This window comes from Sceloporus undulatus, chromosome 4 (assembly GCF_019175285.1).
Source record: "Sceloporus undulatus isolate JIND9_A2432 ecotype Alabama chromosome 4, SceUnd_v1.1, whole genome shotgun sequence".
Lineage (NCBI taxonomy): Eukaryota > Metazoa > Chordata > Lepidosauria > Squamata > Phrynosomatidae > Sceloporus > Sceloporus undulatus.
In genome coordinates this window covers 122,092,090-122,106,015 of record NC_056525.1, presented here as the reverse complement: position 1 = coordinate 122,106,015, position 13,926 = coordinate 122,092,090, and the positions used below count along the sequence as shown (strand labels likewise).

At 42.6% G+C, this 13,926-nt stretch overlaps 1 protein-coding gene across 1 annotated transcript in view; it reads left to right on the top strand.

The window, feature by feature from the left end:
• The first annotated feature begins 552 nt into the window (after positions 1-552).
• Positions 553-13,926, top strand: part of CACNA1E (calcium voltage-gated channel subunit alpha1 E) — a 378,294-nt gene continuing 364,920 nt past the window's right edge. Inside the window, 1 exon segment of the mRNA XM_042461588.1 lies at positions 553-696. Coding sequence (XP_042317522.1) covers positions 659-696 — 38 coding nt within the window. The 5' untranslated portion in view covers positions 553-658.

Genomic DNA, 13,926 nt, shown 5'->3' with positions numbered 1-13,926 from the left:
CACAGGAGGGTTAAGATAGGTGTAAGATAATGAGTCATTGTAGTAAATTCACTGGTCAGTCTCAACTCTTACTGCCTAATCTGTTATGCTGTATGTTTAGGTGGATATAACAAGCACATTTTTCACCTCTGAGCACAACCTGAATCTGCCACTGCTTAAAACTGGTTCTAGATGGAACCCTGTTGCTAACTTTTTCCCCCCCCCTCCTTTTCCCTCTCCAGAGTGATGTTCTGCAGGAGAGTCCATGATGCTCAGCCTCAGCACGTGTTCCCTCAGCCCCCGCGTGCTCTCCGAGGCAGGCTCTTTCCCTGCTGGGGGAGCCACCGAGCTGGACAGTGACTCCCAGCGGTGCATGCTGGCCCTGCCAGAAGAAGAGGCATGGCGGAAACACCGGCTTGGGCTGATGCAGTCCACTCAATCTTGCACTTTGCTTGACCCAGAGACCTTAAGTGATGCCCTCGTCTCACGGACTGCCAGTTTTGATGCCCTCTATGAGCTGCGCTCACAGGACAGGGAATCCAGTTTGGGTTTGGATGGCAGCAGCACATTCGATGTGGGGCAGAGCCAGCTCATCCCTGTGAGTCCTGAAGTCATCAAGCGCCGGCGAGGGGGCCTGATTGAACAGCGAGATATCATTAAAGCACATGAAGCACATAAGATGCAGAGCACACCTCAGGCAAGGCGGAAGGAGTGGGAGTAAGTATGGGGCTGGATTCACAGCATCTTCTGTTCACTCTTCTGAGCTTGACAGGGAAAACAGTTCTCTTGCTTCTCTCTTTTCCACAAGTGAAACTGGTCAGAGTTAGGAAAAGTTAATTTTTCATCTCCTACTCTTAGAATCTCCTAGCCAGTATGGCCAGTGCTCATTGCGGATAGAGGATTATGGCAATGGTATTCCAAAAACTAATGTTTCCAAGCTATGTGACTGGTGGGGGCTAGAGTGGGATTTGCTCAATAGATAACCTGGCTCTATGGAACAGCCTGTCTTGGGAAACCAACCTTCTTACCCTTCCCAAATTTAACTAACAGTTGACTGTTTAAAAACTGTCCATGGGGAGTGCTAGCTGACTTTGCTTTTCATTACTGCTTCTACTGAATTATGGCTGCAGTTACTTCATCTAAGATAGCTCTGTGGGGCTTTGGAGATTCTCTGCCTCTTAGTGCAGACAGCAGAGAGGAACATGGATTATGATAAATGTGGTGTCAGAGAAGCTTCTTACATTCCCATTTGATTTCATTTTTTACCTCCTTGTATCATGAATGGAATCACACTTTGTAAATTCCAGTAATTATACTGGAAGGAGGAAGAAGGTCATGGAAGGCCAACCCCTTGTCTCACACTAAAATCTTTCAGAAACCCTAAGCAGTGAAGTATAGAGAGAAACCTTTCGCAGGCACTGCAAATCTTGGTCTTGTTGCCCTACTTGTTCTCCTCTGTCCATAACAAACATTGGCGATCTTCAGTATGACGCAAAAATTCCATTCACAGGATCTTGCCATTCCTTACATTGTGCTGTAAGTATAAAGAAGTTCCTAAAACAAAATGCCAAATATTTTCCAGACTTGATTGGTTTGTGTTCAGATCACAGTAATTTGGAAGGCTTTGGATACAGCACAGTCAGCCAGTTCAGTAGTCAGGAAAAGGAATACATCATATATACAGTTGGCACCTGCAATGGAATCCTGTAATGTAAGTAAAATATTCCTGTTCAGGATCCTAGCTCTAGCCTTTCCTAGGATACTCCTTTCCATTTTGGCACACATAATTTCATGCTCAGATAGTATGCTCCATCTTGTTTCTGGATTTCTTATCCTTAGCACACTCCTTTTTTAAACTTTGTGTTTCTTTAGGACTCTGATACATCCCTTGTGTGTAGATTGTGACTTTTGGCTCTGCTAGAGATTGGCACTCATTTAACCAAGTTCCTTATTATTATGTGGGACGAATGCATAAACTTGGTTGAATGATGAAAATAATTTCAGACAGTTATTATAATGAAAGACATTGAAAAAGTGACAGTAATAACACTATTCTAATATATCAGATTTGTAATAGTGGAAGTAAATGAGAAAATACTATACATAACCACTTAAATAAATAATAGGGGGTTGACTATGTTAACAAAGGAGGAGGAGGAGGATTTTTTTAATGTTTAGGTAGCATAGAAAAGAAAATAATTGCCATAAATTGTATTGATTTTGTTAACTTGGGGGAGGAGGGGAATTTTTGTTTCACTGAAATGTTTCAAAAATGTGAACCTTTACTGAAATGGTGGGTTGTTAGGGGAAAGATAAGGAAAGATTACTTATTATTCCTCCAGGGGCTACAATTTCAGATTCCAGTCAAGTGGAGCATGATTAAACTCTTGCATACCTGATAATAGTAATGTGTTTTGAGACACGTTTCTAGATTATTGTATGTTATTGTATGTAGCTTGACATAGCATTTATATGAATGTGTAGGTGGTTTTATTTTGGATTTTTTTCACCCGGCTTTTGAGGGCTGTTTAAAAAAAACACAACTTTTTAAATGTACTCCTTCTCCCTCTGAGCTCTTCGGGACATATGTACTTACGTATATGCTAAATAATACTGCTACACCTGGTGAGAGAGCATGCAGATGGCTATGAATAGGGAAATCCTCAAAAAAACATTTGTGAGAGGGTGTAAAGGCCCTCCCACTGAAGCCATGTAGTCTTGTCAGCTTGTGCTCAACTTGCCTGGCCAGAGGTTACCTGCCAGGAGACAATCTCCATGGCAGCTCTGCCTGGAATACGTCATGCCCTTAGCAAAGTCCCCATCTCTCTAATTGCACCAGGGAACAAACAAAAAGGCAATTCTTGTGCTTCCAGTGCTCAGCATTGCTAAGCAACATGGTAGCTGTTTCCTGCAAACCATGGAAATTGTGGGGGCTCTTTTAAGCCTTGTTGTAAATAGATGAATAGGCTGCAAGAAACCTGATGGTTCAGAGTGGCCTTTAAGGCTTTGCAGTTGACCTCCCTACAGCCCCCCTCAGTGGCAAAGATGCCCTTGTCTGTGTGTATCTCAGTGCTTTCTGCTACAGACAAGCAAAAGGATCCCTTAGCTGTTTCCTTCCCAGTGTCAACAGTAGCAATGGCACACAAGGATTTGACATGTGTGTCTCGGCTGTTCAGTCTCGTGGGGATTAAAGGGAGGGAGGCAGAAGGAAGAAGGGGAAGTTCATCCTGTGTGACTGGAAGTTTCCTTCCACAATTTTGGATGCCACCCTTCATGCCCAATCCGTCAATGCCTTGCAAGTTAATATTAGGCACCACCTGGTGGTTGACCCAAATGCTCCTTAATACTTCATGTGACAATGCTGCCAGTTTTTTGTGCATTACAGTGGCTTTCAGACATAGGTAGGACTGTGCAAAGTTTCCTCTGTGCCTTGGAAAGTGCCATGGAACTTTTCACCCATTATAGAGGATTTGAGAATATGTTCTAGCTTGCACTGTCTTTTCACATAAGGCTGTAGAAGACATCAATGATGGCTGCACTTTGCAATAGGAGAGGTTGGAAAAACCATCTCCAGCTTTGTTATCAGCGTAATCTCATCTCCGTTGGGTGAGAGGAAGAGGAGCAAAGCCAGGAAAGGGAATCTCTGCTATCTCTAGTTAATGACTGTTGACAGCAAGCCTCACTCTAGCCCAGCTGTTTGAGGGGAGGCTTGCCTGTGAGAGAGGCACCTTTAAAAGCCAGCTCACAGACCTTTGAGCCCAGGAACATCACTCCAGCTCAGCTGTTTGAGAGGAGGCTTGCCTGTGAGAGAGGCACCAGTGACATGGCAGTAGTGAAGGGAGGCAGTGGCATATCATTGTTACGATATGGACTGCTTTATTTAGTGGAGTCCCCTCTCACTCGTCCTCATAATATCACCTGCCAGCAGCGATGGATATTAGGCTAGGGACATGATTTTCCCTACATCATGTATATTGTGATTTTGAAATATGATTTTATTGTTATTTGTATTTATTTTAGTTTTTGCTGTAATCCGCCTTGATTCCTCTGGGAAAAGGGGATTATTATTATTATTATTATTATTATTATTATTATTATTATTATTATTATTATTATTTCCTTTTGAATAGCTCCAAGGGCAGAACACAGAAGGAGTAGGCAAGCAGCCTTCTGCAGGATGGATGGGGATCCTCAATGGGCTAATACTAGCAATGCCATCTACTTCTGTATTGAGGCTGCTGATAGAAGCACAGGCAGAGTGAGAAATGATAGCAACATTAAGTCCTATTTGATCTCAACACTCTTTTTTCTAAGTGTAAAAGAGCAAAATCCCTCCCACTTCCACGATACATGGAGCTTATTGAGTCATGTGCCAAAGAATTCCCATGAGGACTTTTGAAGTACCTCTTGTGTGTAGGAATGACCATAATTTTTGTTAATGTAGCCAAAATCCTTCAACTACTATAACATGTGCATGCTATAGTGCCTTAGTAGAGCTCATTATACCACAATTATAATTATTGAATTAGGAAGTGGGTTGATATTCTGCCTCTTAACCTAGCCAACATACACAACATCCAAGCCGCAGGAGGAGGTGGGAGTTGCTCCAGGTCCCTTAGCTTTCACTTTATTACAGCCTGTTCACTGCAGTCCTGTCTTGCAGTTTACAGTTTGATGATAATGGTGTGCTTGGGATGGGTGGATCAGTGGGGAAGATCATAGCTCAGTGGCAGAGATGCAAATGCAACAGCTCTCTGGTTCAGTCCTCAATATATTCACACTGGACTAGGAAAAGATCTCAGTCTGAAATCTTGAGCAGTTGCTACCTGTTAATGTAGACAGCTTTGAATGAGAGGGACCAATAGTCTAATTTGGTATAAGACAGTTTCCAGCATTCTTAATTTATTGTGCTATGAAGCAGTCACAGAATTGCTTCAGCGTAGGTTCTGCTTATCATATCTGTATCCTTGCCCAGAATTTGAAAGTAGCTAGTTATAAATAACTGTGGGGCTATGGAAACCACCCCGATCTGGCCTTTCCAGGACGCGAAAAGGAGCCACAAAACGTGGCTCCTTTTTGCACCCTGGAAAGAGCGCAATAGCTGTGGCGCCACAGCTATATAGTGCTCCTTCAGTGCTGCATCATGCAGACATAGTGCTGGAAGAGCAACTTATGCCACATGCCGTATGGTGTGGTGTGTGGAATCATAGCATCCTGGGGACATAGCTGGAGCATGCGTTGTGGAGATGCTACGCCCCGAATCCACCTCCCAGCCTGCCTTTCAGGCCAGCATGTATATGCTCTGTATGTATATGAGTATAGGTGCCTTTAAGTCACCTTCTGACTTATGATGACCCCATGAACTTAATGAGATTTTCTTAGGCAAGTAATACTCAGAGGTGTTTTTTATATGTAATTATCCCTGTTTCCTAAGAACAGGGACATAAACAAGTTACATATTTTAATAGGGGCAACTTTACTAATGTTGTGATCTGCTGGTAACTTTAATTTATTTGTATAGTTAATAGGAATGTGGACGTAAATGGACTTAAATGGAGGAGTTGGGGTATTGGACCATGCCCTTTTGTAGGTACAGTGGGGCCTCGGGTTATGAAATTAATTCGTTCCGCGGCTGCTTTCGTAACCCGAAAAGCCTTCGTAAGCCGAAATGCCATAGGCGCTAATGGGGAAAAGCCGCGGTTCCGTTTAAAATAGCGCCGAAGTTTTTTCGTAACCCGAAAAAACATTCGTAACCCGGAACAATTATTTTCTATTAGATTTTTTCGTATCCCGAAAATTTCGTAACCTGGGTAATTCGTATCCCGAGGTACCACTGTATTGAGGTGAGGTGACAAGAGTCCCTGACTTACCTGGGACCTTCTTTGTGGTTCTTTTGTGCCATCCTTTGGCATACTGAACTTTTTCCAGGAGCCCATATGATTTACAGGCTCTGGCAAGGTAGTGGGAAAGCCAGCCAACTGGAAACTGTCTGATTGGCAGGGAAGGGGGTTTCGTGGGCAAACTTGAGGCTTTGCTTCAGTCTTCCTTTGAGTATATAAAGCAGGTCCTAGATGCTGAAAGTCAGTTAACATTGGAACATTTGTCCAGTCAGAACCAGAAGGTGTGGGGCTTCTACAAGGAAATGGGGCCAGTCTCAATCAAGCCTAGTGCATGCACATCCCCCGCTGTGGCTTGGTTTTCCTTGAGAGAGCCAAGCCATGGGAAGGAGCTGGCCCAAGCATGCATGTGTCCCCTGTGCCTTTTTGCCACAGCGAGGAGGTGTGGGGGCATATGCATGCTCAGCCCTGCTTCTTGCTCTGGCTCAGTTCTCCCAAGGAAAACCAAACTGTGACAAGGAGGGGCAGGGATGGGGGGCCCAACCAGGTGCCACCCCCTATTGTGTCACCTGGTGTGGTACACACCCCCCCCCCCCCCCCCCCCCCGGTGACACCACTGCTACATATATAGCATGTTCATAAACAACATTGCCTAGTGTGAACTCACATAGGGTTGAGCTTTCATAGTTAACTTACTCACACCTGTTCTAAACATTTTTATAAGGCACACAACACTGAAAACACCTTTGCTGTATACCTAACAATGTAAAGTGTGAAGAGATATGCATACTAAGTATAGTTAAAAGGCTGAATGCAACCTTTCATCTATTCAGGTCACGTACCAGTACTCTATCCTTAATGGTCATGGCTGTTATAAATGATCTAATTAAGACAGCAGACCACTTTTTCATTATTGAGACAGTATGTTCCTTTTGGTCTCAGCTGCCAAGAGTTATGGCAGTCATATCCTCCCTATTTTGGTATTCGTGTCACTAATGCACTGCCCATGGTTTCCAAAGACTTAATTAAATCAGCAAAATACTATGTTAAACTAACATTTAGCCTGGCTGGAATCCCCAGAGCTAGAAAAGACATGAGGATGGAAACAAAACTCTTGCTAATTCATTTCAATGTTGCATCAACATATCATCTAACAATATCAGTATGAGTTGATCTTTGTCATGTGTTCTCAGCTATGGGAAGGCCAAGTAATTTCTGATATGTTCACACTTTTGACACTACCTTATTCTCTCATCACTGCTGAATTAAAAATGTCCCTAACCTGGTGCTGGTTTATAGTCTACACTATGAATTAATTTTAGTTCTTGAACTAGGAAAGGTGTGTGTAATCTTGGTAAGTCTGGATGTCTCTGCAATTTGGTGGCTTATGTGCCATAGAATGACCAACAGACACACTGGATGGGCATTTTGGGATTTGTAGTTCAGCCCATCTGGAAAGTTTCATGCTGGAAGAAAGGGGCTGTATATATTGTGCTGGGAGCTTTGTGGCATGGCCTATACTTCTTCCTCCTTACATAAACATTATGTAAGATGCTGAATGTGTTAATGTATAGAAGTATATGAAAATGTTCAGGTGTAACAAACTTGGAAATGGTCATTTACTTTGCAGAAGCCTGGAATTGGCTGCAGTTGGAACTCAAACCAGCAGGTGTTGTCCAAGATCACCATGTGTGCCAGAGAGCACGTAGCAAGATGTAAATATACTGTGTCATCTTTGCAAGGGGGAAGATATTCCGAGATGCACAGGAACTTGTACAGAAAGGGGCTGGGCAAGGTGGCCACATGGCAAATGTGTATATAAGCCAAGATATCCGTTTGTACAGTTTGTTGGGGTTTGTAGTTGGTGGATGGTGTTGGTAATTGTTCTGGCGTGTGTCTTTGCAACAAATAAATGAAGTGCCTCTTTGGAGATAAGCCAGGCTTCGGCGTGCATTCATCTAGCAGCTGTTTTCCTGGCATTCTCCAGCAGCTTGCAGTTGTTTATCTTCACACAAGCTTCCGAGTTTACTCTGTGCGCTCACGTTTGCATCAACAGAACAAGGCAACAGGAAAGGCTTTTCCCTTCACATACATTGCAAGTTTCCATATTTTAGATACAGTAGAATTTTTGGAAACAGTAGACTAGATGGATCTAGAGCTAATCTAACAGGAGTGTTCTTAAGGGTGCTAATAGGATTTTTAAATTTTTTTATAAAAACAGATCCATCTCTGTTTTTGTGGTTTCTATGAATATAAAAGAAACTTTGGAAGGTATTGTGTAGCTCCTGTATGACATAAGCCCAGATGGTGTCAGTTCTGGCCCTTATCACATGGAGGGTTTTGCAGCTCTGATCTGAAGCCACTGCAGGTCCAACCTTGCGAATTCACGTTAAACGTGATGTATTATTTTATGTGATAGGGGGTCGTTCCAAGGCGGATCCACAGTCAATCCAAAGTGACTCCTGATTTTTGTGAATTCGGTAACAAGCAAATTCACAAAAATTGTTTCCAATCTCACTTCGATTTTAATCTGAATTGGTCTGGTGTAGAATGCACCTTTGCTTCCGTCCTGGTACACACACACACCAAACCTCCAAGGTCCCACATTTCCCATGATGCTGCACTGAAATTTTGTCCCATTTACTTCTGGTGCTCCTTCAAGAACGGAGGGCACGTTTGGATGTAGCTGACAGGGATGAAAGGAATGAAACAGGAGGCTGGGGGGAGAGATGGGAGCAACGGAGGTGGCCATCAAAGGCTGGGAGGGAGCAACAAACTCCAACTCCCAGAATACCATAGCACTGAGCCAGGATAGTTTAAGTGGAGTCAAACCGGATTATTTCCCCAGTGTGGATGCAACTTAAGAGAAGGCAACTGTTACAAAGGGAAGGAGAGTGGATTGGATTCCTGGAGGTGATATTTTAGGGAGCATGGAGAATAAGAGAAACCAGATCATTTCTGCACTCCTCCAAAATGGGTCTCCTTCAGATCCAAAGGATTTACTTCCAAGTAAACCTGCAGCTTCTACACTGATTATTTTGCAATGAAAGAAATGTATTATTATTATTAAGGAAATATTATTATTAATAAAAATACTTTCACTGCAAAATAATTATAATAATAACAATAATTTTGCCGGTGATACATTCGGATGAAGCAGAGGGCATGTAGGGATAGGTGACATTCCCTATCATTCACGTGAGGCTAGCATTCACATGAAACTGGAACCGGGAAGTTGCCCCCTTCTTTACCCCGGAAGTGCAAAGGTTCATGATGCGTTCAGACCTCCACTGAGTGTGCGCGAGGGTCCCAGTTCGAATAGTTGAATCAGCATGGTATGTACCGGTGTCAGGGACGTAGCCAGGATTTTAAAAGGGGGGGTCCAGACTAAGTGCCATCATTATAATGGGGCAGTGCAGCAGCACACACCATTCATTTTTCTAATGGAAGGGGGGGTCCGAACCCCAAGATCCCCCCCCTTGGCTACGTCCCTGCCGGTGTCATAATTTAATGTGCACTCGCTCCGCTTTGACTCAGGAATCGCCACAATTTCATTCTTCATGTGTGATAATCATCACATAAATTGCCTTGGATTCGGATTGACTCTGCTTCCCCTTCACTTCGGATTGGCTCTGGATTGGCATTCCAGTCTCATGTATGATAAGGGCAAGTGTTTTCAGGCCTTGCGGGAGGCATAGAAAGGAATTTTGGAGTTTCAGGGTAAAATCTACAAGGAACAATTGGGGTGTGTATCTCCTCCAGTTCACTTAAATTATTATGTTTCTTTAAGTCACAGGCATGGATAAATTTTAGGTAGAACAGGCAGTGCTTTCCCTCACTATTTTGGGGTGAGCCTCCTTGCTCACTCCATGGGAGGTTTTAATAAATATCTGTTGGCTGAAGACACCTAGTTGTAGTACTCTTTTCCATATTTTTAAAAAAAGATTGAATGGCCAATACAAAGTATACCACATATATTGGTTGTTTCCTCTCTTGTTGAACATACTTAGTATGTGAACATGATGTGTCTCCTTATTAATCAGAGCAGTGGCCAGGCTTTCTGTGGGATTTTGGGAGCTGTAGTTCCCAAAACTAACTGTTCCAAGCTCTGTGGCAACAGCTGTCTTACACTTTGGACTTCTTTCTCAGCCACCCTTCTAACTGTTTTTTTGGTGATGCCACAGATGGAAGCCTGCAACTCCTTGCATGGAAAGCATGTGTTCTATAGGGAGCAACTTATCAGCCTTCCTCCAGTAATACAGTATGTACATGGTACATAAGTGTCCTGCTGCTACAATATATGAAGGGGCTGGAAAACATAGGTTCTGTACAAAACATGTAAAAAGAGGTGGTCTCGTCTCAACATACAACTTTTAAACCTGGAGGAGAGATAATAAGCCAAGAGGTATTAAATTTATATCAATAGGTAAAGAGTTGAGAAAGAGCAGTAAGAAGAAAAAGCACAATGTTACAAAACAGAGGAAGAGGTTGTTATTGTTGGGTGCCTTGAAGCCATTTCTGACTAATGGCAAACCTAAAGCAAACCTATCATGGGCTTTTCTTGGCAAGATGTGTTCCGAGGGGGTTTGCCCTTGCCTTCCTCTGAGGCTGAGAGAGTGTGACTTGCCCAAGGTCAGCCAATGGGTTTCCATGGCTGAGTGGGGATTTGAACCTTGGTCTCCCAGTGTCCTACTCCAGCACTCAGACCACTATACCATGCTGGCTCTCAGAGGAAGAAAGATGGAGTTTAATAAGCAACTGAGAAAGAAGTGTGCAGAGTTCAAGGAGGAGACTGGAGAAATCAGACATATAAGACCAGCAGGAGGAAGGGAAAGAATACATTTAGAAGTAATTAACAGAATGTTTAACTGAATACAAAGTGAAAAAGGGCGTCCAGTGAACAGCAATGAAGCATTATTATATTTATATGTAGAAAATACCCAGCTGATCAGCAGCAGACAGCAGAAAAGAAACAAAAGCTTCAAAGTGGGGCGAGGCAAGAAGAAGTAAAAGATTGTCACAATAATCCAGCTGGGACAAAAAAAGAAAATGAACTGAAATATGGCCAAAACCTGCTAAAAGACTAACTTTTAGCAATATTTGACATTTGAAAATGAGACAACTCAGCTAATGATGGAACCTGAGGAGAAGGAGAAAAAGAAGGATGAAAAGATAACACCAAAGGTCTCTAGCTGCTTTGAGCAGCAGGAGCCTTTGAAGCTGCAGTCAAATGGGAGCTGGCTTTTTAAAAAGGATCTGCTCTCGGAAATGTGGATGCTTCCAGTCTTCCATTGTCAATGCTGAACGCCATATTTGGATAGAATAAACACAATTCTAATTACCAGTCAAGTCAGAGAGACAGGTAGGTAAGAAGAGCTCATTCAGAGGCCAGGTTACAACACCCAGTGCTTTCAATGTACTTTCATGGTGTGTGTGTGTGTGTGTGTGTGTGTGTGTATGTGTGAGTGAGTGAGTGATATCCTGGCATTGTACATAAAATGAGACACTGTACCACATTTTCCCACCGTGTCCGGGTAGTGCGTCCCTTTATATGAAAGGCCACACAGTTTACAGCTTCTCAGACTGCAAAGCAGAGCTTAGTGCAAGAACTCCTTGGGCTGCAAAGCACAGGTTACTGCCATATAACAGCTTCCGGTCAGGTGGACTTCCGGTTTAGCCGCGGAGGCGCTTGGCGGTGCGAGACGGAGGCTCCGCGCCGCGTTTTTTTTCTCAACAGCAGTAAGCCTGTTAATTCTGGGGATACCCCGAGTTGGGGAAAACCCGGGGTACGAGGCCTGTTGGAGGCTCTAGACCTCGCTTCTTGAAGGAGGACCCGGAGGGGGAAACCAAAGAGGAGTGAGGAGTGGAGTCAGAAGGCATTCGTTGCTGCTGTTTGTTTCCGTGAGGAACCAGCTAACGCGGTAAACTCAAACTGACAGAGGCTGGAGAGGGAATTGAGTGACTTTTTATGCGGAGAGAGGCTTCTGAGAGACTTCTCCATACGAAAGGAATTTAAGAAAAGAAAACCTTGAAACTAAAAAGCTAATTGTGCATCTTACTTTTGGTTAGAGACGCCCGCTTTGGAGACAGGAGGCACCAAAGGTTTAAAGCCTGGATGTCCGTAACTTTTAGGAAACAATAACATTGGAGTTTTGTTTGTTGAAGACCCATTATTGGGGGCTATAAAACTTGCATTTCTTTTCATCTTTTTCCTCGAAGGAGCTGACAATTAATTAAGCAGTGTGGATAAAAAACTCCGTTTGTTCCTTGTGGATGCCCCACCTGGATGCATGGCGGTTCCTGAATGGACATGAGTGAGAGGGGATCTAGAAGGCAACATTGGAATTAAAAAAGGCAAAGGTTGGAAGGAGGAAAAGTTTTGGAAAAATTTAATAAGAGCTTAAAGGCATTTAAATATTTCCTTTTTTTTTTTCGCTACAAGATTTGTGAAGAGAATTGTTGCAGTAGATTTGTGTTGAATTTGGAACTGAAAACAGCTGAGATCCACGAAGGCATTCAGAACTCTAACAGCTGTGGGAGGCAACAGCAGAGCGGAGAAAGGATAACAGAGACTTTTACAAGAATAATTGCAGTTGGGAGGCTTGACTTTTTTTTCCCCCCTTTTTCCCTTTTTTCTTTACCTCAGCCAGAGGGCTCCGGACTTTGGAAAAATACCCACAGCTGTGAAGAAGTGCTTAGCCTGCTTTGAGTATCAGATTGGATAGGACTGGGGAATTTATTTTATATTGTAGCAAGAGATAAATCATTGACTGATGTATTATAAGTGAATAGGAGTGACAGTAGAAATAGTAATCAAACAAAGTTTATGTAATAATAGAACTGGATGATAATTGTGGTCTTGTAATAGATTATAATTAATATATTGTGAAAACAAGTTGAAGATAGCTGGTTAGGTGGGAGTTGATGCAAACCAGAAGCATGACGGCGAGACGTGGTTCAGTGGGACAATCAGATATTAGTTCTATAATTCTGCAGGAACTGAGAGAATTTAAAAAAAATTTCAAAAAAGAGATCCGGGATGAATTAAAGGAGAATAGGAATGAATTAAGAGGGGATATGCAGAAAATAAGGGAGGATGTCCAAAAAGAGTTGGATGGCCTAGGGAGGAAAATAGATAATTTAACTAAGGAAATTTCGGGAGTCAAGCTAGAAATTGAGGAAGTTGTGGAGAGGACCGAAAACTTAGAAAGACGAACGGAGGAATTGGAAAGGGCCCAGTTAAGAGAACAGCAAAATGGGTTATTGCAAGAAATTCGTTATAGGGAAAGAGCTATCAAGATCAGGGGCCTAAAAGAAGAAGAGGATGAGAAGATATATGACAAAGTCATTCCAATTTTGGCAAAATACATTGATTTAGAGGAAGACCTTTTGGAGGCGCAGGTGGACAGAATCTTCAGGGTTAGCTCCAAAGTGGCAAGAGAGAGAAAATTAGATAGAGACATTACTGTTTCTTTCACCAGTTCCAGAATAAGGGAACTGATCCTGCAAACAAACTATGAGAAAAAGTTAATTGTTGAAGACAGGATCATTGAATTATATAAGGACCTGCCCATACAGGTTATTAGGAAAAGACAAGAATATAAGTTTTTAACAGTATTACTGCAGAGGAATAATATACTGTACAGATGGGACAAAATAGAGGGGATAATCTTTAACTACCGGCAGAAAAGATATAGGATAAATTCTGTAGAACAAGCTAAGAAATTTTATGAAAAACTGAATAGAGAAAGTAGGGAACAAGAGGAAAAGGACAGAGAAGGACAGGAGAGAGAGAGTAAGGATAAAAGAGACGAAGAAAATATAGATAAGCAGAGTACGGAAAATCACCCGGAAAGGGTTAGTAGGAAGAAAGGCAGTCAGGAGACAGGGGACGCAGGTGGTGGCAGACAAGAGGAAGGGGCAACAGGAGGAATCGGATAGGAGAATAATTAATCTTATAGGAAATTTCTGTTTAGTTAAGTTAAGATAAGGTTACAGAAGAAAGATGGGTTTCAAATTAATTTCATGGAATGTGAGGGGGATCAGTCAAGAAAAGAAGAGAAGGCAGGTAATGAAATATTTGGAGAAAAGAAATTTCGATGTCCTCTGC